This window comes from Nomascus leucogenys, chromosome 12 (genome assembly GCF_006542625.1).
Source record: "Nomascus leucogenys isolate Asia chromosome 12, Asia_NLE_v1, whole genome shotgun sequence".
Lineage (NCBI taxonomy): Eukaryota > Metazoa > Chordata > Mammalia > Primates > Hylobatidae > Nomascus > Nomascus leucogenys.
This window is the reverse complement of record NC_044392.1, coordinates 74,880,054-74,907,424: the sequence shown is the minus strand read 5'-3', so window position 1 is coordinate 74,907,424 and position 27,371 is coordinate 74,880,054. Positions and strand designations below refer to the sequence as shown.

Here is a 27,371-nt window from a genome sequence, read left to right as displayed (position 1 = left end):
ACTAGGATATATGCCTGGATGAAGTTAGAAGTTTCATGTCTGTTAGTCCTTTGTCCTATTTATTCACTCATTCAACAAATATTTATTGAATACCTACCGTGTGTCAGGCACTGGGGATACAGCAGTGAACTTAACTAAATTCTTGCTCTTGTAGAGTTTACATTCTGGTGGGATAAGACCAATGTAAACATATCAGATGTATTGAGAACTACAGAGAAAAAAGCTAAGGGTCATATAGAGAGTGACTTGGGGGAAAGGTCTTAAGGGCACAGGGGGCATAGTTGAAAAGACCTTGCTAATGCAAGGTGACATTTGAGCAGACACCCAAAGGTATGAGGAACAAGCTGTAGGATTATTTGGAAGAAGAGGATTCTAAACAGTACAAACAAAATTCTCAGGAGAGACTGTAGCTGGCTTGTGTAAGAAACAGGGGGCCAGTGCGGCTCCAGTTGAGTGAACAGTTGAGAGCATCTTAGAAACTGAAGTCCAAGAGGTAGTGAGGGACCAGATCATGCGGGGCTTACAGGTCCTCGTAAGACTGAGTAAGATAGGAAGTCATTGATGGGTTTTGAGCAGCAGAATGACATGAAAGTGTGTATCTTGGCAGCCCAGTTGGTAAACAGTTGTTGTGTGATGAATAAGATATTAATCAACACAGGAATTTGGATTTTCTGAGGGGATATTTCATCCTGGCTTCCAAACTATTTCTGGTTTAACAGTAAGAATACTATTTTTCTCCAGTGACCACCATAATTCTCTCACATCACAGAACATCCTCCTTTCTGTGAAAAAGCCCCACCCCCTTTCTTGCTATTTGGCTGTTTCCAAGACACTATGAAGACAATCTAGTATAAGTTAATACTGTTTCTCACCTTAGATGTAATCTACTAGATTACAACTTAGTTTTATTCTAGGGTATTTTTAATTGACTCTTGGATGGTTCACCATTTCTCAAGTAGGATTCCTTCTGCAGGTCTCATGATTCATTCTGTTTTGGTTGAGTTTAGCAACAAATTTCAAATTTAAATCCTATATGCCTCCCCAAGCCTCTGCACATACGTAATACTTGGTGTTGAGTATTGGTACTATTTCTAGCTTCAGAAAGTCTGGAAAAACAATGCATCAGTCTGGAAAAACAATGCATTTAAATATTCATTCCTAGCCATGAGAAAAGTGCTTTTCAACTTTGGAGGAAAATATACTGTAGCCTTTATATAAAAATGGCTTTAAAAAAAGTCTTTGAGGCCAGGTGCGGTGGTTCATGTCTGTAATCCCAGCACTTTGGGTGGCCAAGGTCGGGGACCGCTTGAGCCCAGGAGCAAGACCAGCTCAAGCAACTTGGCAAAACCCCATCTCTACCAAAAAAAAAAAAAAAAAAAAAAAAAGCCCAGTGTGGTGGTGTGTGCCTGTAGTCCCAGCTACTCAGGAAGCTGAGATGGGAGGATTGCTTGATCCTGGGAGGTCGTGGGTGCAGGGTGCAGTGAGCCACAGTTGTGCCATGGTACTCCAGTATGAGCAACAGAATGAGACCCTGTCTCAAAAAAAAAAAAAAAAAAGTGTAAGGAAAATACACAGTATGTGTAGAACTTGATGAATTATCAAAGATTAACCCAGCCTCGCAATAGATGTGATCAACCTGGTCATGAGTATCTTTTTCATACATTGCCAACATTAGATTTGCTAACATTTTGTTTAAGATTTAGATGAAGAGAGCAGACTAATACTGTAATGACACGTAAGAGATTGATAGCTATAAGGTCTTAAGTTCTGTTTCTTACTTAAATGACCATGGGAGCTGTATGCATCTAATAAATTTAGTCAGTGACACTGCAGACCTAGTGATGAGTGGAGAGTGCTTTTGAGGGTATTTTTCCTCTGTTCAGCAGATGGCCCCTGGCACTAGGTTACAAGATGAAAAGCAGTCTCTGAGAGTGCAGACCCTGGCCGGGCAGACAGGTAAAGGAGAGGGATGTAGTTGGATTTGTATTGGAAAGATCAGTGCAGCAGCAGAGCCCTGAAGGCAGTAAGACCGCAAAGGTGCAAGCAACCCTTCAACCACCATTGCTGACACAGCATGACAGACACAGTCTATGAGGAACAAGGTCCTTAAGTGACCACTTAGGTTTTGGTGCTTATGTAAAAGTAAGAATTAACACCTTATGTCATTATATATGAGCTACTACATTATTACATGTATAGCCTCAAAGGTAGAAGAATGATCTTGTATTCTCGTTTATGCAGAAATATACAATCAAGAATGACTTGTCCCCTGTTGACCTTCCAAACCACTGAAAGACCAGTGTATTTCTCCCTCCTCTCCAGCAGCACGGAGCTGCTAATAGCTCTCCATTTATGCCTGTTTGCTTTATTTCTTACCCATGTGCTTTTGTTCCTGCTATTCTTTCTGCCTCCCCTTCCTCCACCCTAAGTATCCCTTTTCTGGGTCCCCATGCTCATGTGCGCATATCTCTATCATTGTACAGAATACAGCATAGTAGAGATTTTCTCTCTGTTTATTGCCTTAGTTTGTGAGCGCTAGCTCACCTCTGAGTAGATCATGAGGTCAGGATTATATCATATTCATTTTTGTCATCCTAGCACCCTGAACTGCCAGGAGGTGCTAAACTAAAGGTCATTGGTTTTTTTCCATAATGTTAAAAAAAAAGAAAAAAAACTTTAAAAATTAGTAGTAAGCACTTTAAAATTGGGAAGTGTTATGTGAAATTATGGTTATGTAGCTTCTCCCCCAAAATGATTAGATCTGGTAACCGGGTGAGGGCCAACCTTCCAGCGAGAGCCAAGTAGTTGCTGTCCCCTTTGGAATCTTTTCTTTCTGGTTTGTCATCAGTACCATTACTTCCTGGGCACCGGTACGTATAAGAGTTCCTAACACTTGCACTAAGTCACATGAGAACATCGAAATAGTTCTACACATTTCTTTTTTTCTCAGTGCTTTCCTATCCAGCCCTCTCTGTGGGGGTGACTCCCACACTTACTCCTCCAGTCCAGTCCCTGAGCTCCTATATGACACATTGGCTGGGTATCTCAGCCTTAACATGGCCAAAATTAAAATCTGGGTCCCATCCCTTGCCCGCCACCCCTGTGCTCCTCATCTCATTCAGTGGCTTCACCACCGCCTGGTTTTGGGGGCCAGAAGCCTTAGCAACATTCATGAATCCTTTCTCCCTAGCCTACATTCAGCCCATCAAATGATACTTCCTATCACCTCTCTCTCCAAAATATATCTTGAATCAGAGCGTTTCTGATATTCTCCATTAGTAGGAACCCAATCTGAGCCGTGGCCCTATGCTCCATCTGGTCTCTCTGCTTCCATCTTGCCTCACTATAGTTCATTCTGCACTTGGCAGAGTAATTTTTGTAAAATGGAAATTTAATCGCATCTTAACTATAACTCACTTTCCTTTGCAAGCAGAATAAAATCTAGACTCCTCATTATGTCATTTTCCTCCAGTCTCCACATGGTTGAGTATGTTCTGTTTCAGTCCAGGGCCTTTGCACTTCCTGTCAGCCTTGCTTGGGGTGTTCTCTTTCCCCAAATCTTTGCATAACTACCTCTCTCCCCTTAGTCAGCTCTCACTTCAAAAGGCCTTCCTTGGATCCTGGTTTAAGCAGCATCTCCATCACACTGCCCTATTTTATTTTGTTCATAGCAGCTACAACCTGGAATATCTTGTTAAATAAGCAGGCTCATATCCATCTTTCCTCCACGAGGAGGCAGTCTCTGTGTTGATGGATACTTTGACTTACTCACCCATGTGTCTTCAGGCCAAGAATAAGAGTTGGTCTTATTAGGAATTTGGCAAATATTTGTTGACAGACTAACCAAAGCTGATGTTAGTGTTAGCTTAGCTGTTAATCAGCTATGCCATCTTGCTTAAGTCATTTAACCTTTGGGACTCAGTGCTGTCATCTTCAAAATGCGAGTTAAGGGACACCAAAATTTTTTTCTGTTCAAGAACACTTATATATTAGGTATTTTGTTCCATTATTATTAATATTATTGAGAATATTATAACATTTAGAATTATGCATGCTTTCCATAAACACTTATTAAGAACTTACTGGGTGCTGGGGATATAAATGTAAATAAGAGAAAAGTTCCTGCCTTCAGGAAGAAAATCAGTGTTCCCAGTTAGAGTGTTACAAGTATCAGTGTCTTTTAGGGCTTTGGGTCACAAGACAGGCTGTAGGGGAAGGAGTCCAGGAGGAGGTTCTCACAGCAGTGGGCCTGCTGCAGTAATTCTGCACATAGGACGTTACCCCAGGAAAGGGGGATTGGTGTATCTCAGTTGTTTCCAATTTTAATGACTCATCTCATGGCCTTAAGAAAATATATTCTTGGCTGGGCACGGTGGCCCACACCTATAATCTCAGCACGTTGGGAGGCCAAGGTGGGTGAATCACCTGAGGTCAGGAGTTCGAGACCAGCCTGGCCAACATGGTGAAACCTCATCTGTACTAAAAATGCAAAAAAAATTTAGCTGGGCATGGTGGCACGTGCCTGTAATCCCAGCTACTTGGGAGGCTGAGGCAGGAGAATCACATGAACCTGGGAGGTGGAGGTTGCAGTGAGTCAGCATTGTGCCACAGCACTCCAGCCTGGGCAACAAGAGCGAAACTCCATCTCGGGGGGAAAAAAAAGGGTGGGCGTGTGGTGCCTCACGCCTGAGATACCAGCACTTTGGGAGGCTGAGGCAGCCAGATCACAAGGTCAGGAGTTCAAAACCAGCTTGGCCAATATGGTGAAAACCTGTCTTTACTAAAAATACAAAAATTAGCAGGCATGGTGGCGGGCACCTGTAGTCCCAGCTACTCGGGAGGCTGAGGCAGAAAAATCGCTTGAACCCCGGAGGCAGAGGTTGCAGTGAGCCAAGATCGCACCACTGCACTCTAGCCTGGGCAACAGAGTGAGACTCCGTCTCAAAAAAAACAAAAAACAAAAAACCCAAAAGAAAAGAAAATATATTCTCCAGTTAATCTCATTTATAAAAAGGAAATGAGGCTAATAATGCATTCTAAGCCTTTTTTATTGAACTGGGATTTATTCTTTGAGAACAGCTTTCCACAAAGGGGAAGATACTCATTTCTGTAGATAAGTACTTACTGGCTAAATGGGTTGGTTGAAGGGCTAGGAGATGACTGCATTTTATAAGTACTTTCTGGTAATATTAATGATCTCTGCTTGAGAAGTGTCAGCTTTCTTAGACTAGCATTCCTGAAAGAACCACGTGCTCCAGGGTACATGGCTGGCCCATGCCATCCTGTTCCCACTGAGCTGGGAGTTGATGCTCAGCCTTCTAACTGCCCTGTCTCTTGGCTGAAGTGCCAGGGATTTCATCATAAGTGAAATCTATTTTTTAACAGCATTTCTTCCTTGTAATGCTCATCGTCATCTCAATGAATGATGAGAACAAATGTTTTCTGCTCTGTGAGTTCCTAGAGCCATATAAAGAATCACAGCTTTTTAGATGAAAGTGCTACCTTCAGGGATGTTCTTAAAAGTGGTTTCCCAGAAGTTCTTCAACTTTGCATTATAGTTCCCTGTTCTTCTCAGACAGTTGGAGGCCACAGAGCTTTGGGTATACTTAGGGTTTCCTTTTTCGTAATTAATTGAAAGCCAGTCTCTGATATAGTCCACAAATAAAATCATTTTTAATTATTTCTAACCCTAATTAGAATGCTAATCATTTCTAATCTTTCTGATTATTTTTTATAATATTGGCCACCAGTTCCCACCCACAAGTCATGGGTGACTTGAGATGGTCTCTGTCACCCAGGCTGGAGTGCAGTGGTGTGATGATCATGGCTTACTGTAGCCTCGACCTCCTGGGCTCGAGTGATACTCTGGACTCAGCCTCCTGAGTAGATGGGACCACAGGCGCATGCCACTAGCCTGGCTAATTTTTCAATTTTTTGTAGAGATGTAGTCTCCCTGTGTTGTCCAGGCTGGTCTCAAACTCCTGGGTTCAAGCAGTCCTTCCACCTCAGTCCCCCAAAGTGCTGGGATTGCAGACATGAGTCACTGTGCCCGGCCTAAATGTTTCTTTCAGTTGAAGTTCTTCTCAGCTAACTGCTGGCTCTGGGCAAGTTTCCTTTTCTGGTTTGGTTGCTGAAGAATGTAATTCTACATGGAACTCAGTCTTATACTCACATGATTTAAGTGAAAGTCTTAGAGAAGAAAGCTATGAGTTCTAATTGCTCAAAAATCCTTGAAAGAATCATTTGCTTTTTTCACTGGCATATTTGTGATTAAATTCTTAAATGGCCATCTTAATTTAAAGAATTCAAAACTTATATTTTATGAGTTTTAAAGTGTCAGCCCATCATAAAATAGTGATTTCCTGAATTATTTTTACTTCTTTGTCTATGGACTTACTAGCTATCTTATGTAGTATATTAAAAACGTTAGTTAGAATAGCAAAAAAAATTTTTCTAATGTTCCCAAATCACTGCTGAACTTCTGTTGACTTTGAAAGAAAAAGGAGGCACAAGAAAACCCACCCACTGATAATATCGTTTATTAACCGCTGACTATTGCCAGGCACAATTCTAAGAACTTTATGTAAATATATCTCATTTAATTCCCATGACAAGGTTTTGAAATAGGTGCTGTTATCCCCATTTGGAAAGAGACAAAAGTGAGGCTCAAAGTGAAGTGACTTGCTGAGAGCCACACAAAGCCAAGATTATGATCCAGGCTGTTTTTCTAAAGTCTGCGGTGTAGTATACTGCATTTATCCCAAATCAAGCTTGTTAATTTACTGTTTATAAAAGGCATCATGATTTCAACAATAGATTAACTTAGGTAAATAATATATGGGTAATCATTGTTCTATGTTAGTTTTTCTTTAGCTGTGGAAATAAGCATTTTAGACTAACTTGGACCTAAACAAGCTTTAAGGCTATTATATAATGGGGATCTCCAAATCATTAGTTAGAACTTTTGACCCTTCCATTTTCAACTACTGATTTTAAGTGGTCCTCAGTAGAAATGTACTGAATAGGAAGTTTTATGTTTCAGTTTTCTAACTCTCAGTCTGGATCTATGTCAGCAGAGGGACTTTTCATCTGCTTATGTGACCTGGACCACTGATCTCAGACATATTCAGGGCAATTATTGTTGAAAATCAGCCAAATTGTAGAAAAGTAACAATAGCCCTTTTATAGTGTAGATTGAAAGAAGTCACTTTTTAAAACTTTATTCCGATAAATCTTTTTTTTTTTTTTTTTCCAGACCATAGTCTTGAGTTTACTTATGAGGTCAATTGGAAATAAGAACACCATTTTATTGGGTCTAGGATTTCAAATATTACAGTTGGCATGGTATGGCTTTGGTTCAGAACCTTGGTAAGTATAAATATTTTAATGTTAATATTTTTAATTTTGGTGTTAGCCCTTCTGTTTTTATTTGCTTCTCAACTGAGGGGTAGACTGTAATCTGTCTCATACTATGCTTTTTATCTTTCAAAATGTGTCTAATATAAGTCTGCCACTTGTACATTTATATATTCTCCTAGAATGGCTTGAAGATTAAAAAGGTGAACTTTTATAGCTAAATGACAGGCCGAATTTTTGAATGAGGTTATACAGCTTTTGAATCTTTAAGGAGCATTTAATCTAAATCAGTCTGTTACTAGGAAAAAGTATGTAATCCCATAGCAACAAGACCCTGAAAGTTATTTACATTTTTTGTTTTTCTGGTTAGGAAAAAGAAAGTTGTATAACCAGTGATCATTACTGATAGCAAACCAGAAGTGAAAACAATCCAGTTATTTTGGTGCCAGCTTCATGCTGTGTCTCAGCTTTTCTGACCAGTCGGGTTTCCTGCAGGGGAGTTGAGTAGTGACGCTTGTTGTCAGGCTGCCCACGTAGATAGTATTATTGTGCTCAGGCATTACAGCACTGAACTCCATGGTTTGCACTAAAATTTCAAACAACTGACTGCCTCGTCTCTGTTTGGACTTGGATATAAGTAAGCATCAAGAGTGTGATGATTTGTTCTCCAAACTAGCCTTTGCAAAGAGGTGCTCACAATTGAAATTACCTAAAACATTTCTTTTCAACATCAAACCAGGAACATCCAAGTTACTTGTTCTTTACAATTTAAGGATTAGATCAAATCAGCGATATCTTCATAAATCCATAAGAACTTTGCTAAAGACTTGTTGGCTTCATGTGTTTGGAAATATTTGATGATGTTTCTTCATCTATATTATACATTATCCTCAATATAACCTCTCAATTGCCTGTAGAAATAATACCCAGCACATTTTAGTTTGGAACATGATAACCCGATTTTACATTACACCCTCACAGCACTCTTGTGAATTAAGTTGCTGTCTTTGTATACAGGGTCAGATTGTTAAGCGACTTGCCCATAGTCACCTAGTAAGCAAGTTCAGTTCGCCTTTTCTCTACAGCCATTTCACAGTAAGAATTACTTAAGTATGTTTGACTTTCAGGTACAGTGGAGAAGAATTTACTGTTTTTGTTTTGCTGCTTTCCTTATAGGATGATGTGGGCTGCTGGGGCAGTAGCAGCCATGTCTAGCATCACCTTTCCTGCTGTCAGTGCACTTGTTTCACGAACTGCTGATGCTGATCAACAGGGTGAGTTGATAGGAACTAGCGATAATTATTTAAAAGTACAGAATGTTCTAATCCTGTGTTCTGTCTCCTATGTACTGAAACATAAGTATATCTTCAGGGTAGAGATTTTTAAAATTGCTTTTGATATAAACAGGAAAAGCAGATTCTAGGGTATTTATCCTTTGGTAGGTACATATTCCCTTTTCTCTCACTTAGAATATGTGGCTTATCTGTTCTGTTCATAGAAAATTTACTGATGAGGCTGGGCATGGTGGCTCACACCTGTAATCCCAACACTTTGAGAGGCCGAGGCAGGCAGACTGCTTGAGTTCAGGAGTTGGAGACCAGCCTGGGCAACATGGGGAAACCCCATCGCTAAAATGCAAAAATTAGCTGGGCAGGGTGGCGTATGCCTGTAGTCGGTTACTTGGGAGGCTGAGGTTGGAGGATCACTTGAGCCTCAGAGATGGAGGTTGCAGTGAGCCAAAATCAGGCCACTGAACTCCAACCTGGGCGACAGTGAGAGACCTTGAGAGACCTGTCTCAAAAAAATTTACTGATGAAGGTTGGCCACAGAATATTAACTAAACATTAAGTTTTTGCTGTGTTGTGCTGGACACCTTGTGGGATATATTCACAGACCTTTTATGAATGTTGTCCCAGCTACTTGGGAAGCTGAGTCAGGAGGATTACTTGAGCTCAAGAGTTTGAAGCTAGCCTAGGCAACACAGCAAGACTCCCATCTCTAATAAAAAAAGAGAAATCATATAGTTTCAGTCATCTGAAGATATGTAACACAGCAACATCTTTAATGTCATATGCTCTTTTTTTTTTCTTTTTGGTGGGAACATTTAATTCTTGGGATGCTAACAGATGAGGAATACTTCTTTGAAAAGGGTATGTTTTGTCTAGTCATAAGGATAAAAGGGGCACTGCAAAACAGTGGCAGTTGTCACTTGGTTGATAAATGAGGAAGCAAAGGCCTATGGCCAAAGCAAGTTGCATTTTAAATTAGAGAAAAGATCCAAGAGAGAGAAGCAAAAATCAAATGCTATGAAAACAGTGTTATTGGCCGGGTGCGGTGGCTCACGCCTGTAATCCCAGCGCTTTGGGAGGCCAAGGCTGGTGGATCACCTAAGGTCAGGAGTTCGAGATCAGCCTGGCCAAGATGGTGAAACCCTGTCTCTACTAAAAAAATCAGCCAGGCGTGGTGGTGCACACCTGTAATCCCAGCTACTCGGGAGGCTGAGGCAGGAGAATCACTTGAACCCTGGAAGCGGAGTTATGCAGTGAGCCGAGATCGTGCCACCGCACTCCAGCCTGGGCAACAAGAGTGAAACTCCGTCTCAAAAAAAAAAAGTGTGATTTTGGCTGGGCACAGTGGCTTATGCCTGTAATCACAGCACTTTGGTAGGCTGAGGCAGGAGGATCACTTGAGTTCAACACCACCCTAGGCAACAAAGTGAGACCCCATCTCTACAAAAAGTACAAAAATTAGCCAGGCATTTGAGCCCAGGAAGTTGAGGCTGCAGTGAGCCAAGTTTATGCCACTGCACTCCAGCCAGGGTGACCCCCCCCCCCCCCACTTTATTTTTGACTAAAACGGGTCTTAAGTAGTTGCTTGGGGACAGAGAAATTTTAACATTTGTAGTTGTGAAATCGTGACTGATTTTTAACCAGCCATGTTTTGAAGGCTGTAATCTAGGGAAATAAAGTGGTTTTGCCCACTTGTTTCTATGTGAGACCTATATATGGGTACATCGGAGCTCATATTTGCATAGGACAGCTCACTACACTTTGTAGAGCTGATAGCTTCTAAATATTAATCGTTTTTAATGACACTGCTGTAAATTGCTAGTGTCTGATAAGAACCTTGATTTTAGATTAAGTGATTTCATATTTGTACTGGTTCTAGGGTAGGGAAAAAAAAATAGGTAGTTTACTAAGTGATAATTTGTTTAAACAATGTAGGTGTCGTTCAAGGAATGATAACAGGAATTCGAGGATTATGCAATGGTCTGGGACCGGCCCTCTATGGATTCATTTTCTACATATTCCATGTAGAACTTAAAGAACTGCCAATAACAGGAACAGACTTGGGAACAAACACAAGCCCTCAGCACCACTTTGAACAGGTAATTCTCATTCAACATGATCAAATTGTATGGTTCATTTGGCTAGATTAAAGGATACTGGTTTTTGGTCATGAAAGCTTTTATGTGAGATTCTATTTGAGATTGAATAAAATACTTAAAAACCAGAGTTTAAGGGACTCTTCTTCTACATACCACCTTGTGAAAATTGGCTGTGCATATTTTTTCCACTTGAGAATGAAAAATTTTAAGTACCTAGTTTGTCAGTGGCATATGTAACAAACCATTTCTCTTTACTACTAGTCTCTCTTTTGAAACTTTTCTAATATCACAGTTCTGTATGTTAACTGACTTTTCATACAAAAGGCAGGCTTATGGTAAATAACCTTTGTTCACTTGTTTGCTATATTTCCCTCCTTTCAACTGAAAATTAATGCCAAACAGTGCTGATCATTTTGGCCAATATTAGCAGCTCATCAGTTTCCTGGCTTATTTAGCAGAGTTCTGTACTAATCTTCCAACCCACTAAGACTACTTTTAAATAAAAGAATGTTTGTGGGCTATACACAAAACTGGCAGTGCAAGTTTCTGCTAAGAATGAATGTAATTTTGGGCTAAAACAAAGGTCTGTTTTTCTTGGTAACCTGTGTTTTTCTCACTTCCAGTCACTTGAAATTATAATTGCCTTCTTGAAACAAAGAAATGGTAATTTATTTTGCTACTGTAGTAAATATTGTATGCTACCTGATTTTATTTTTTTGTTGTTTCTGAGACAGTCTCACTATGTCACACAGGCTGGAATGCAGTGGCACAATCTTGGCTCTCTGCAACCTCCACCTCCCGAGTTCAAGCGATTCTTTTAACATCAGCCTCCCGGGTAGCTGGGATTACATGCATATACCACCACGCCCGGCTAATTTTTTTTGTATTTTTAGTAGAGACGAGGTTTCACCATGTTGAACAGGCTAGTCTCGAACTCCTGACCTCAAGTGATCTGCCTGCCTCAGCCTCCCAAAGTGCTGGGATTACAGGCTTGAGCCAACACGTGCAGCCTGATTTTATTTTTGAGATCTTTCTATAAACGTTTTCCCCTCGGACTAACAAATTAATCATGGAATAGCTGTGTTCACATTTTGTGCTGAAAGTAATGATGTAATATTTTTGCATAGGCTATTTTGCCAGTTGTTATTCCCAGAATTTTAGAGAGAATGTGATAGTATCTCTTTTCTCCTAAAAAGGGAATGCCTTCTATAATTATGACTTTAATAAAGAGAAGAGCAATTAGCTTGTAATTCATAAGTTAATACTAAGAGGTATGTAGTTTCTCCTTATGAGTAAAAATATTTGTGTAAAAATCCTAATTACTTTATTCTTCCTCAGAATTCCATCATCCCTGGCCCTCCCTTCCTATTTGGAGCCTGTTCAGTACTGCTGGCTCTGCTTGTTGCCTTGTTTATTCCGGAACATACCAATTTAAGCTTAAGGTCCAGCAGTTGGAGAAAGCACTGTGGCAGTCACAGCCATCCTCATAGTACACAAGCGCCAGGAGAGGCCAAAGAACCTTTACTCCAGGACACAAATGTGTGACGACCGAAATCAGGAAGATTTTTCTATCAGCACCCAGGTCTTAGTTTTCACCTCTAGTTCTGGATGTACATTCCATTTCCATCCACAGTGTACTTTAAGATTGTCTTAAGAAATGTATCTGCATGAACTCCATGGGAACTAAAGGAAGTGGGAACTTAAAGAACCGGACAGTTTTCCAAAGATGTTACAATTTCTTTTGAAAAACCTTTTGTTTATTAGCACCAATTTCTTGCCACTAAGCTATTTGTTTTATTATACATCCTTTAATTAAAAACTATATATGTAACTTCTTAGATATTAGCAAATGTCTCTGCTACCATTTCCTTAAGGTGTTGAGCTTTAACTCTATGCTGACTCAGTGAGACAGAGTAGGTAGTATGGTTGTGGACCTAGTTGTTTTAACATTGTAAAATTTTGAGTCAGATTTTAATATTGTAAAATCTTGGGTCAAATAATTCAAAGCCTTAATGCAGATGCACTAAAACAAAGGAATGGTAAATGAATTGTTTGCATTTAAAAAAAAAACTCTTAAGAAAACTGTACTAAATCTGAATCATGTTTCGAGCTTCTTTGCAGTACTTTTAAACATTATTCATACTGTTTTTGAACTGAGAAAGTATCAGCCATTTAGAATTTAAATTGGGGTATTTAGAGCCTGTAACCTAAATGCTGGCTCAAATACATTCCCCAGCTACTTCTTATACCACTATTCTTTTAATGTTTGCATAATCATAAGCACCTCAACACTTGAATACATAATCTAAAAATTATATAGTAAAGCTGGTAGCCTTGAAAACGTCAATGTGATATCTATATGTAGATAAATATATATAGTGGCCTTTCAGGACTGTCACAGTAACACTTTATTTACAGAGCTAATGTTTGTCCTAAATTTTCAGGACCCTAGAGGAGAGCTTTATACAATTACTGATGTGAATTTCTCTAAAGTGTATATTTTTGTGTCCAGTTATATTATTTAAAAAAGTGTTACTTTGTAAAAATTGTATATAAAGTACTGTATAGTTTACACTGTTTTCATCTTGTGTGTGGTTATTGCTTAATGCTTTTTAAACTTGGAACACTCACTATGGTTAAATAAGGTCTTAAAAGAAATGTAAATATTCTGTTAATAAAGTTAAATATTTTAATGATTTTTTTTTTAAAAAACAGTCTTGATCTGTGAGTTCCTATAGAGCCTGTTTTGGCTTTGTTACCATATTCATATTTACAGTAACAAATCAAAGCATTATTCTTTCTTTCTTTGCATCCATTTCTTTTCCCTCACTAAAAAACGCTCTTCAAGGAAGACAAGAGGAAAGAAACAAAAACGCAGTATGCGTTTTGAAGTACTTGATTTTCAAAGTGTAGGTACTGTATAATAGTTTATTAACAAAGCTCAGAGTTTACAGAAATAACATTAAATGCAACACTTTGATTATTAACACATGTACAATTTTATACACTGCAAAACAACTGCAATTAGAAGTTGAGGAGGTAAAGAATTAGCATACTTGGAAGTCTATATACATTTAATATAAACAAATTTGCAAGATATCAGCATGATCTCTCCTGAAAATTCAACGTTCCTTGTGTATATATATGCAAAGAGATATCTATATTTAAAAGAAGAGAGCTACCTGTATGTCATGCATCCCATCCAAAACCTGTCACAATATTTTATATATATTACATAGTATTTACAACAAAGCCCCTTCCAAAATCACCAAGAGGCTTCTTTCCAGAACAGCAAGTGCGTTCAAGTTACTGTACCAAGTATTCTCACTAATACAGTAGTGTATCTAAATGGGGGAGGTAGGGGGAGTATCACTGCTTAATACTAGTTACTGAATTTTCAGATTAGATCCCTAGTTTAAAGACACTTGCAATTGCCAATAGTTTTAAGATACCGGCTTCGTAAAAAAGTTAGCAAAGATTCTTTCTTACCATGGAACTCAGTAACGTTATTACATCATTAATATCTTGAAATGTTTCTTCATCTGTGTAATAAAGTATTTGAAAATAATTTTAAATTATCACATGAGCATTAGTACTTTACAAAAATTGATCTAGAAGACTCTTTAGAGAATGCTACCAGGTATTGTTTGTCAATAAGAAAACAATGAGGCCCTATGACTCTAGGTGAATTTTTAAAAAATTTTTCCCCAAGGAACAATTCTTAAAACTTTTAGTTACAGGGAAGAGAAGAAAATTGTACCTTCTAACAGTTATTTGTTTTGCCTAGTTTATTAACATTGAAATCAACTCAAGTTCCGATACTATAAAGATAAATGAATATTCATGATATAGTAGATTCAGTAGTAGTACCAAGTTTTAAAAGTCCACTGATAAGGATTTAACTGCATAATAAAACTACAAATTGAGAAAAACTAGATGAGTATAAACATTTAGGAAGCACTGAAGTTTTAAAAACTTGTCAGCTCAAATGACTAAAGCACTTAATCTGGTCACATAAATACACTGTCCAAATTATTTTAAGTATATCAAATTTATTTGATTCAATAGCAAATTTAAATGCTTTAATTCATTTCAGTTATTTAAGGTAAATTTGGGACTTTTCCCTTTAAATGTCATCAATAATATATCTCAAGAGGTAATCATTTTCCCTCATAATTTTCAGGTGTTAAAAGTTTTACCAATGAAAGTGATAGAATGAATTAGCATTCTTTGGTTGCATACTTTGAGGTTATGAGCAGGTTTTAGTTTACCCAGATTTTTAATACGATCAGAATCTCCCTTACAAGGATCAACTCTTTCCTTAGAACTGAATTTCTAAAGAATCGCTTAATAAAATTCATATTAATCTATAAAACACCATGTTCACAAACCAAAAAATGTCATTTACTCACAATGTTTACCAATCCCCAAGTACAAATTTGTTCCTATAAACTGCCATAAAAGATAGCAGTACTTAAAGTATCTAGTCTAACAGCTCAGGTAAAATTTGAAACTTGCTATTTTAGGATCTGGTTTGTGTTGACATACTTTTTTAAGCACCTGAGTTTCTAAAATACCAATAAAAAGTAAAACGTGACACTAGAATTAACTGTTTGGTAACTGCCCAGGGAAATAGGCTGAAGATGCAGAGGGGAGCGCTGTGGGTTTGGAAGATGTATGTAATGCTCCTAAAGTGCCATCTCTCTGATGGTCTGCAAATGAGGACAGAAAATGGTTACTGGTATTCATTAAGTCTTCATACATTACATTTAATTCAACTATAGAGTACAGAAATCCCTGCTTACCTGAATTACTAAATAGGTTCTGGCTGAGTCCACGTAAAGGAATGCTGTCTTCCCTTTTCTTCAGGTATTTGGATTCCAACCCTAAATTTTCACCACTTAAAAAGAAAATGGTAATTAACTTATTTAACAAAGTCTTTATTAATTTTGAAGGTTTATCTCATGTATACATATATATAAGATAATGTAACTAAGTTTTATTTATAGCTTAGGTTTGTTCGGAACACATTCTTCACTGGTTTCTTAAGCAAATGGTAATTTTATACATAAACCAAAGTATCCTCAGTAAAGAGTAGATTATAATAAAATTTTAAAAGCTGGGATAACGATGGTGGGAAAAATGAAAATTCTACAAGTGCTATAAAAATTTAAATACTAGCACATAAGTGATACATGACAGAAAAATACATGCCTTGAGAGTAACACTATTAATTTCTAACTCATATTTAAAATAAGATTTCTTTTTCCTTTGACCAAAAGCTCTTCAAAATTTTCTAGTGTTTCAAAGTAGTCATGATCAAATATTAATACACATTACATAATAATAAATTCTGGTCAAATTAATACAAATAAGAAAATCTGGGGGAGAAAGAAGGGCATTCTGTATGTTTCCCCTTTCTACCACTGCCATCTTTTCTAAGTACATCCAGTGTTAACGGTTTCCCCAGTATTACTTGTAATAAGAAGTTACAGGCTCTTGCAAAACAATGAGAGTAAATCAATCCTTAAATGATGGTTACTCTTGACCCAATTTTCAGAAATAAGTGGGTGAACAGACCTTTTTTCTATTTTATTTTTTTCTTTAAAGTTTGATACCCGGTGCCACTTTTTGCTAGCTGACAAAAGAACCAGAAAAAACTCAAAATCACTGAACAGTCCTAATTTTATGGAGGGTTATGTTTGACTTCATACTACAAATACGATTGTCATATTCTCTGCTAGTAAAACTGCTCTGTCTATGATGATTTGATTTTTTTTTTGAGACAGGTTCTCGTTTTGAGGCCCAGTTTGGAATGCAGTGATGTGACTGATCATAGCTTACTACAGACTCCAACTCCCAGGCTCAAGTGATCCCTCAGCCTCCCAAGCAGCTCGGACTACAAGCATGTACCACCATGTCTGGCTTTTTTTTTTTTTTTCCTTTTGAGGCAGGGCCCCACTCTATCACCCAGGCTGGAGTGCAGTGGCAGGATCATGGCTCACTGCAGTCTCGACCTCCTAGACTCAAGTGATCCTCCTGCCTCAGCCTCCCATGTAGCTGGGACTACAGGTGTATGTCACTATGCCTGGCCTATAATGAATTAAATATATCAAACATTATGATATTCTACCATTAACAGGAATTCAAGGTGCTCTCCCTTGTGAACAAGTGAATTTTGATCTTTTTTAAAAATGGAGGCTCACAAATACTAACTTTTATTATTTTTTCTATTTATTTTTTTGAGACAGAGTCTTGCTCTATCGCCCAGGCTGGGGTGCAGTGGCGCAATCTCGGCTCACTCAAACTTCTTGCCTCCTGGGTTGAAGCGATTCTCATGCCTCACCCTCCTGAGTAACTGAGATTACAGGTGCCCACCACGCCCAGCTCATTTTTGTATTTTTCGTAGAGATGGAGTTTCACCATGTTGGCCAGGCTGGTCTTGAACTCCTGGCCTCAAGTGATCCACCCACCTTGGCCTCCCAAAGTGTTGGGATTACAGGCGTGAGCCACTGTGACCAGCCACAAACATTTTAACTATTTTAACACATCATGATCCAATGAATAAAAGCTAGAGAGCTGGGGATAAGAACCCTCTTTGAGCTACATTAGTAATTTAGTTTGTAACGTAGAACTGGGATGGTGATAGCTCATGATAATGAGTATCGGCAGACAGGCCTTAAAGCCATTAAATTGAATAAATAACTGTATTAGTAATAATAAATTACAAACATGAAGTCTACCCAGAGAGAAAAGTTTGCCTGTATGAGTGGTTTGATTTAACCACAAGTCATTGAATCAACAGACTTCACTATGTAAACCCTGTTTAAAAAATAGGGAACGGAAGTCGCAAAATGGCATTAAAGCTTATTTTTGTTATCTATGGGAAAATCTCACAAACCTTTTTACTCATTCTCTGTATATTTCTAGCATATTAACTAGCTGGTATTTTAGATTAGATTATACTGAAAGCAATAAATCAGAAAAGTGGAGAGCTTCCAGGGACAGACGTAGCCATATAAGAAAACAAAAACAGCTGACCATGAGGAATTTTTAAAAATTTCTATGAATATGTCTGAGAATATTTGAAAGACCAGTCGTCAGTTACGTAGGAAAATCTCTTCCAACAAATAAAATTTTACTATCTAAGCATATCCCACATTTAAAAAAAAATGAGTAGATTGTTGGAGGAGGAAACAGAAAAAATATGATAAATCTTTTTTATAGCTGAGAGTGATTCAACTTAAATTCCAATGATCAGTAACTTGAAATGTCTCAGGTAAACAGGTGGGCATCACAGCTCTCAAGCACTGATAAAAAATTCTTTAAGATGGCCTTCAAAATTGCAAACATTAAATTTTATGTCATTAAGCACTTACTTTTCCTTATCAGTTGAGCAAGGCATACTAATAGTTGCTCCTGACTGAACATCTCCTAGTGATGCATTTGGTTTTGTAAACTGCAAATTAAACTGAACCTGTGAGAAGGAAAAACATCTCATGTAAGTGAGTTATATAGAAGTAGACAGTTTTGGGCAGAGGGGGGATTTGAAACAGAGCCTCGCTCTGTTGCTTAGGCTGTAGTAGAGTGGCACAATCACGGCTCACTGCAGTCCCAATCTCCTGGGCTCAAGCGATCCTCCCACCTCAGCCTTCCAAGTAGCTGAGGCTACACATACACACCACGAAGTCTGGCTAATATTTTATTTCTTGTAGAGATGGGGTTTCACTATGTTGCCCAGGCTGGTCTCAAACTCCTCAGCTCAAGTGATCCTCCCGTCTCAGCCTCCCAAAATCATGGGATTACAGGAATGAGCCACCATTACCAGGGTGAATTAGTTCTATATTGAGATGGGTGGTTAAATTTGTTTTCTGATAAATCTACACCCTAAAAATACAGGCTCTGGCTAAGTGTGGTGGCTCCTGCCTGTAATTCCAGCAGTGTGGTAGTGCACACCTGTGGTCCCAGATATATGAGAGGCTGAGGTAGGAGGATCACTTAAGCCCTGGAGTTTGGGGTTACAGTGAGTTATGATCACATCACTGCACTCTAGACTGGGCAACAGAGCAAGACCCTGTCTCTAAAACAAAAAAAAAAAGCCCGCCATGCTTTAAAGAAATATAAAATCCAGACAACAATGTAACACTCACAATGTTCCACTTATCAAAAATTACAAAGATAACAATAAGATGTCATACTCAGAAGAAAAACTAGCCAACAGAAACAGATTCAGAAATGGCAGAAATTATAGACCAGGGACACAAATGTAACTGTGTAAGAACTTAATGGAAATAAAAAGTATGAGAAAATTGAAGATATAAAAAAGAGTGAAATGAAAATTCCAGACATAAAATAGTCAATATATAAAATGAAAATTTCTCACTGAATAAATTAACAGCAATTATACACTGCAGAAGAAAAGACTAATAAACTTTAAGACACAGCATCAGAATCTACATAAAATGAAATAAATAATAATGAAATAAACTAAGTCTCCCTGGGACAGTATCATGTAATCAACCACGTATAATTGCAGTACCAAGGAGGAACACCAAAAAAGAGAACAGAAAAAGAAATGTGAATAATGACTAGAATTTCCTAAATGATAAAAACTACAAACCCACCTATTTAAGAACTTCACGAAAACCCCAATTAGACAATAATACACAAACTCCACACCAAGGCATAATTAACTTGTTGAAAATGAATGATAAAGAGAAAATTTAAAAGCACCCAGAGAAAAAGGTCACTTTATATAAAGGAAACATTATAGATAAACATGACTACTGACATCTTGCCGGAAAGTATTCAATCCAGGCAACAATGGAATAACATCTTCAAAATACAGATAGGAAAAAAACTTGTCAACCTAAAGTTCTATACTCAGAGAAAATGAAGTCAAAATAACCACATTATGAGACAAAAGAAGAATTAATTCCTCACAGACCTGCACTGTAAGAAGGCTTAAAAACCTGTACTATAAGAGATCTTAGTTACTGAAGAGAAAGGAAAATAATACCAGACGAAAATTTAGATCTACATAAAGGAAAAAAGTGTGTGTAAACAGTAATGTATGGGTTAACCAAGGAGATTTTTCTTCATTGCTTAATGTCTTTTAAATATACTTGATTGTTTAAAGAAAAAAAAAAGTAGAGCTTATAACAAAGATAGAAGTAAAACTTTGACAACAGTAGCAAAAAGAAGGGAAGAAATGGAAGTATATTATTTTAACAGTCTTATTTTACATGGGAAGTAGCATAATAATATTTGAAGGTAGATGATGAAATTGTATATTGTAAACTAGAGTAAACACAAAGAAAATAAAAGAAAGCCAAGAGTAAATATAAAATGAAAAATGAAATAAAATGCACAAAACTAACCAGAAAGAAGGCAGGAAAAAAGCAGAAAAAGGAGGCAAGAAACAGGACATGTAGAAAACAAATCATGATATGGTAAAACTTATTATATGCATTACATTTTAAATTGTTTAAGCCAGAATGTCAGAATGGATTAAAATGAGTCAATTATAAATATCTAAAAGAAATCACATTTAAAGACACAGGCTGGAAAATAAAAAAAATAGAAAATGATACTTCATGTAAATACTAGGCATAAGACAGCCAGAATACAATATTAATATCAAGGTAGATTCATTTTTCTGCTGAGATATGAAAAAAGAAACTCCTAAGGGTCAAAGAGAGGAAAGAAAATCCCTTTCTTTTCATTTTTCCCTGTGTTCTTTCCTGCTACAACCCCCAGGCTACTATATGGAAGCAGAAGTGCCAGAAGTAATGGTGACAGCAACAGTGGCAAGGCGATAACTAAAACTTTGAAGGAGGGGAATCATCTTCACTACTTTTCTACTCTCTTTGTCCTCTTGCTGCTTGATAACAGATGCAGATACAATTACAGGAACTGCATAGCAGGGAAGGGAAACCTAGGCCTATATTTTCTAACCAGAAGACCAGGAAGGGGGACCCTAAGGGCACAGAAAATTCTGAGGAAATCATGGAGAGAAAACTCAAGGGAGAAATCCTATAAGGTGGTATATAAACTCTTAGGCTCACTTATGAGCTGTACAAATCTGACCCTAATCAGCATACCAAAGGCTTTGGGAACTGAACTATGGGGTAAACTACTGCCAAGGTCACAGAATAGCACACTTGAGACAGATCCAAACAGCATGACATGACAAAGTCTTTAAAATTTGAACTAACAGCCAGGCATGGTGGCTCACGCATGTGATCCCAGCATTTTGGGAGGCTGAGGTGGGTCGATCACATGAGGCCAGGAGTTTGAGATCAGCCTGACATGGTGAAACCCCACCTCTACTAAAAATACAAAAATTAGCTGGGCGTGGTGGTGCACATCTGTAATCCCAGCTACTCGGAAGGCTGAGGCACAAGAATTGCTCGAACCCAGAATTGCAGTGAGCCGAGACTGTGCCACTAACCTCCAGCCTGGGCAACAGAGTGAAACTCTGTCTTTAAAAAAAAATTGAACTGACCTAAGAATCACAACCTAAAGAAGGCTAATCAGAACTTGAACCTAACAAGACTGATTGTTTGCTTAAAAAAAAAAATCACATTCTCCTCAGGATTTAAACAAGATCTGGGATGTCATAATATTCTAATGTCCAGGATACAATCCAAAATCACTCAATAGAGTACTAGGGAAATGTAAGCAACTCATAAGGGAAAAGATAAACCAGAAGAAGTCAACCCCAAGATGACACAAATACTGGAATTATCAGAAAAACCACTTCAAATCACCCATTATAACCATGCTCTAATAACACTGTTCAAATGAATGTAAAAAAGTCTCAGCAAAAAAAAAAAAAAAAAGGAAAGAAAATGAAATGGAAATTTTAGAACAGAAAAAAACGATGAATGGGCTTGATAGTAGAATGGACAGAGAAAAGAGTAAACTTGAAGGCGGATCAATAGAAATAATCAAATCTGAAAAACAGAAAAAATAAGAATGGAAGAAAAGAACAGAAAGTTGTGGACCTTTAGAAAAATAAAGATTTATATTCATGTCTTTTGAGTCCTAAAAGAAAGAAGAGTGTTCTGCAGAAAAAAATATATATGACTACATGGGAGGCTGAGGTGGGAGGACTGCTTGATCCTGGGAGGTCAAGGCTGCCATCAGTTCTGTTCACACCACTGCACTCCAGCCTGAGCTACAATGCGAGACCCTGTCTCAAAAAAAAAAAAAAAAAAAAAATTGGAGAAATAATGTCTGAATACTTCAAACATTTGGGAAAAGATTCACCAAGCTTAGTAAACCCCCAAAAGGATAAAGTCAAATAAGTTCAAAATCCATGCCCAGACACATCATTGTTAAACTGTGAAAAACTAAAATATATATATATATATTAAAAGCAGGCAGAGAAAATGATGCACTAGTTACAGGAGAACGATTCAAATTTACTGCTAATTTCTCATTGGAAATCATGGAATCCTAAAAGAAGCAGAACAACAGTTTTAAAGTGCTTAAGGAAAAGGATTATGAATACAGAATTATGTATCAAGAGAAAATATCATTCAGGAAAGGTAAAGGAAAGGCATTCCCAGGGGAAGAAAAAGAATTGACAGAAAACTTCCTCTAAAAGAAATGCTAATGAATGTTCTATCATTCAGGGAAATTATACTGTAGAAGAACTTAGAATACCACGAATGAAGGAAAAGAACAACAAGAACAACAGAAATGGTAAACCCTGGGTAATATAATGAACTAGACTTCTCCACTCCAGAGTTTGTTTTTTGTGTTTTTTTTGTTTGTTTTTGAGACGGAGTCTCGCTCTGTCACCCAGGCTAGAATGCAGAGGCGCAATCTCGGCTCACTGCAACCTCCGCCTCCTGGGTTCAAGTGATTCTTCTGCCTTAGCCTCCCGAGTAGCTGAGACTACAGGCGCCCACCACCATGCCCAGCTAATTTTTTGTATTTTTAGTAGAGATAGGGTTTCACTGTGTTAGCCAGATGGTCTCGATCTCCTGACCTTGTGATCCACGCGCCTCGGCCTCCCAAAGTGCTTGGATTACAGGTGTAAGGGACCACACCCAGCCACTCCAGAGTTTTAAATATGTATAATGGAGGACAGCAAAAATTATAGATTGTCTGATAATGTCTCCAATGTATGCAGATACAATACATACGAAATATGAAAACATAAGGGGGGAAAGGCAAAGGGACTGTATGGTGGCAAGGTATGTATATTCTACTTTAAGTGGTAAGATATTAATTCTCCACACTATGAGAAGTATGTATATTATAATGCCTGGAGCAACCACTAAAATAAAAATAATACAAAGAGATATATTTAAAGAACATTATCCCAACAAAAACAGAATACCTATTCTTTTCTTTTTTTTTTTTTTGTGAGACCTCTCTACTGCCCAGGACAGAGCAGAGTGGTGCAAACACAGCTCACTGCCACCTCCACCTCCTGGGCTCGGGTGATCCTCCCACCTCAGCCTCCCCAATAGCTGGGACCACAGGTGTGTGTGACCACATGGCCAAAATATTTTCTAATTTCCCTCAAATCTTCCATATATCTTTCTGTTATAGATTTCTAGTTTGATTCCAGACTGGTTTAGGACTAAGGACATAGTCTAACTTGGTCAGTGTTCCATGTGTACTTGAAAAGAATAGGGCCGGGCGTGGTGGCTCATGCCTGTAATCCCCACACTTTGGGAGGCCAAGGCAGGCAGATCACTTGAGCCCAGGAGTTCGAGATCGGCCTGGGAAACATGGCAAAACCCTGTCTCTACAAAAAAATACAAAAATTAGGCAGGTATGGCGGTGTGCACCTGTGGTCCCAGCTACTTAGGAGGCTAAGGTGGGAGAATCACATAAACCCAGGTGGTGAGGCTGCAGGGAGCTGCGATCATGCTACTGCGCTCCAGTCTGGGGGACACAGTGAGACCCTGTCCCAAAAAAAAAAAGGAAAAAAAATATTTTGAACTTAATGAAAATGAAAATACAAATACCAAAATTTGTGAAATGCAGTTAAAGCAAGACTGAACAACATGTATAGCATTACATGTTTAGATTAACACAGAACTCTTAAATCAGAACATAATCTTCTACCTTAAGAAAGAAAAGAAGCCAAACAAACTCAAGGCAGTTAGAAGAGAAAAAATATTAAAATGGGGAAATCAGTAAATTGAAAAACCAATGAAACCATAAGCCAGTTCCTTGAAAAGATCCATGAAACTGGTAACTCTTACCAAACTGATTTTTCAAAGAGACAAGGCAAAAATCACCATTATAAGTAATGAAAGAGAGGATGTTACAACAGAGTCTATAGACATTAAAAAGATAATAATGGAATACTACAAACAACTCTTCACACATAGCTTAAAATTTAGATTAAATGATTTAATCCTGTGAAAGTCACAAACTATCGAAACTGGCCCAAGAAGAAATAAATAACCCAAATATTCTATAGCTATTGAAAAAAATTAATTCACAGCTGAAAAAAGCCTCTGGCAAAAAAATTTCCAGACACAGATGATTTCACTGGAAAATTCTACCAAACATTTAAAGAAAATATAAAGCAACTCTATACAATATATGCCAGAAAATAAAAGAGAAAAGATAGTTTCCTGCTCATTTTATGAGGCCAGTATTGTCCTGACTTAAATTTTTTAAAGACAGTACATGAAAAGTAAACTACAGGCCAATATCCTTTATGAACATGGACACAAAATCAAGCTATCAGAAAATTAACTCCAAGCTGGGTGTTGGGGCTCATGTCTGTAATCCCAGCACTTTGGGAGGCCGAGGTGGGCAGATCACCCACCTCTGACCTTGAGCTCAGAAGTTCAAGACCAGCCTGGCCAACATGATGAAATCTGTCTCTACTAAAAATACAAAAATTAGCTGGTGCAGTGACAGGCACCTGTAGTCCCAGCTACTCGGGAGGCGGAGGCAGGAGAACCGCTGGGACCCAGGAAGCAGAGGTTGCAGGGAGTCGAGATCACGCCACCGCACTCCAGCCAGGGCAACAGAGAGAGACTCTGTCTCCAAAAAGAAAGAAAAAGAAAATTAACTCCAGCGATATATAAAAAGAATACACCATGACCAGGTGAAGTTTATTCCAAGAATGAAAGGCTAATATAATCTTAAACAATCAATGCAATCTGTTAGCTGATAAAAGATAAGCCACATGACCATATCAATTGAAAAAGCATTTGACAAAATTTAACAACCTTTCATGGTAAAAGCTCTTAGCAAACTAGGAATAGAATAAAACTCCCTTATTCTGAAAAATGGCCATCTAGCAAAAACCTACAGCTAATATGCTTACGATGAAAGACTGAATGCTTTGCCCTGAAGCTCAGGAACAAGGCCAGAATGTCTGCTCTCACATTTATTTAAACTGCACTATAGGCTGGGTGCAGTGGCCTACACCTGTAATCCCAGCACTTTTTTGGAGGCCATGGCAGGTGGATCACTTGAGCTCAGGGGCTCAAGACCAGCCTGGGCAACATGGCAAAACCCTGTCTCTACCAAAATTACAAAAAATTAGCTGGGCATGGTGGCATGCACCTGTGGTCTCACCTACTAGGGAGGCTGAGGTAGGATGATCACCTGAGCCTGGGAGACAGAAGTTGCAGTGAGCCAAGAATGCACCACTGCACTCCAGGCTAGTTGACACTAAGACTCTGTCTCAAAAAATAAATACATAAAAATAAATTGTATTATTGGTTCTAGCCATTACAACAAGGCAAGAAAAATAAATAAAAAGCAACCACATTGGAAAGGAAGAAGTAAAACTGTCATTATTTTCAGATGACATAACTGTCTATGTGGAAAATCCAACAGAATTTACCGAAAACCACTAATGAGTATAACAAATGAGTTTAGCAAGGTTTCAAAATACAAGATCAACATACAAAAATGACATACATTTCTACACATCAATGAATATTCTGAAAAATAAATAATTATACCCACAATAGCATCTAAAAGAATAAAACACTTAAGAATAAATTCAACAGAAGAAATTCAAGACTTATACATTGAAAACTGCAAAACATTACTGAGAGAAAGTAAAGATCTAAATAAATGGAAAGACTCTTAATATTCATGGATTGGAAGACAAAATACTGTCAAAACAGCATTTCTTTGAAAACTGACCTATAAATTCCTTGTATACCTATCAAAATCCAAACAAACCATTTTGCAGAAATTGAGAAGGTGACTAAACATTTTCATGAAAATGTAAAAGATCTAAAACAATTTTGAAAAGGAAGAATAGAGTCTGTAGATTTATACTACTCACTTTCAAAACTTTTAATATAAAGTCATAGCAATTAAGATGCTGTGATATTGGCACAGGATAGGCATAAAAATCAATGCAACAGAATTGAGAATCCTGAAATAAATCCTTACACGGTCAACTGATTTTCAGCAAAGGTGCTTAGACAATTCAACAGAGAAAAAGACTTTTCATAAATGGTACTAAGAACTGGATATCCAGAGCGGGGGGGGAAAATGAACTTAGATCCTTACTTCAAGCCATGCACACAAATTATTTCAAAATGGATCATAGATCTAAATGTAACAGCTAAAACTATAAAACTTGTAGAAGAAAACAAAGGAGAAAATGTTTTCAACCTGTGGTTGGACAGAGTTCTTATATACAACTCCAAAAGCAAGATCCACAAAAGAAAAAAGTTTGATAAATTGCACTCTATCAAATATTAAAAACTTTTGTGTTTCAAAAGACACATTGAGAAAATGAAAAGGGAAGCCACTGGGAGAAAATATTTGCTAATCATATACTTGATAAAGGACTTGTATCCAGAATATACAAAGAACTTATAATTCAATAAAAAGACAACCTTGTTTAGCAATGGTCAAAAGATTCAAATAGAAATATCACCAAAGCAGATATATTGATGTTAAATAAGCACATGAATAGAGATACTCAACCTCATTAGGTTTTAGGGAAATGCAAACTAAAATCACAATGAGGGGCCAGGTGCGGTGGCTGATGCCTGTAATCCCAGCACTTTGGGAGGCTGAGGTAGGGGGATCACTTGAGGTCAGGAGTTCAAAACCAGCCTAGCAAAATGGTGACCCCTGTCTCTACTAAAAAATACAAAAATTAGCTGGACGTGGTGGTGTGCACCTGTAACCCCAGCTACTCGAGAGGCTGAGGCATGAGAATCGCTTGAACCCTTAAGGTGGAGGTTGCAGTGAGCTGAGACTGCACCACTGCACTCCAGCCTGAGCAACAGAGCAAGACTCTGTCTCAATAAATAAATAAATAAATAAAATCACAATGAGGTACTTCTATGCATGTATCAGAATGGCTAAAATTAAACAACTGACTATATCAACTGTTGGAAGGATGCAGAACAACTTGAACTCTCAGACTGCTGGTGGTAAATGGTAAAACCACTTTGGAAAAGTTTGGTAATTTCTTAAAAATCAAACATAAGCCACCAGCCATTCCATTCGTAGGTACTCACCCACAACAAATACAAAGACTTGTACACATATGTTCGCAGCAGCTTAATCTGTGACATCCAAAAACTTAAAACAACTCAAATGTCCATCAACTGATGAATGAACAAATTGTGGCATATCAATACAATGAAATACTACTGAG

The 27,371-nt window shown here is 37.9% G+C and overlaps 2 protein-coding genes across 6 annotated transcripts in view; one reads left to right on the top strand and one right to left on the bottom strand.

The window, feature by feature from the left end:
* MFSD14A (major facilitator superfamily domain containing 14A) overlaps positions 1 to 13,456 on the top strand; it is a 45,083-nt gene extending 31,627 nt beyond the window's left edge. For both annotated transcript variants that reach the window (XM_003260108.3, XM_030824991.1), the window contains 4 exons: positions 7,256 to 7,368; positions 8,533 to 8,630; positions 10,581 to 10,744; positions 12,083 to 13,456. In XM_003260108.3, coding sequence (XP_003260156.1) covers positions 7,256 to 7,368; positions 8,533 to 8,630; positions 10,581 to 10,744; positions 12,083 to 12,289 — 582 coding nt within the window. In that variant the 3' untranslated portion in view covers positions 12,290 to 13,456. The remainder of the gene's footprint in view (positions 1 to 7,255; positions 7,369 to 8,532; positions 8,631 to 10,580; positions 10,745 to 12,082) is intronic.
* A 172-nt stretch (positions 13,457 to 13,628) lies between these two features.
* Positions 13,629 to 27,371, bottom strand: part of SASS6 (SAS-6 centriolar assembly protein) — a 53,983-nt gene continuing 40,240 nt past the window's right edge. For 3 of the 4 annotated variants that reach the window (XM_003260110.4, XM_003260111.4, XM_030824989.1), the window contains 3 exons: positions 18,124 to 18,221; positions 15,550 to 15,644; positions 13,629 to 15,456 (listed from right to left, as the gene is read on the bottom strand). In XM_003260110.4, coding sequence (XP_003260158.1) covers positions 15,350 to 15,456; positions 15,550 to 15,644; positions 18,124 to 18,221 — 300 coding nt within the window. In that variant the 3' untranslated portion in view covers positions 13,629 to 15,349. Of the gene's footprint in view, positions 15,457 to 15,549; positions 15,645 to 18,123; positions 18,222 to 27,371 lie in introns of those variants that run through there. The other variant, XM_030824990.1, reaches the window with a different exon arrangement.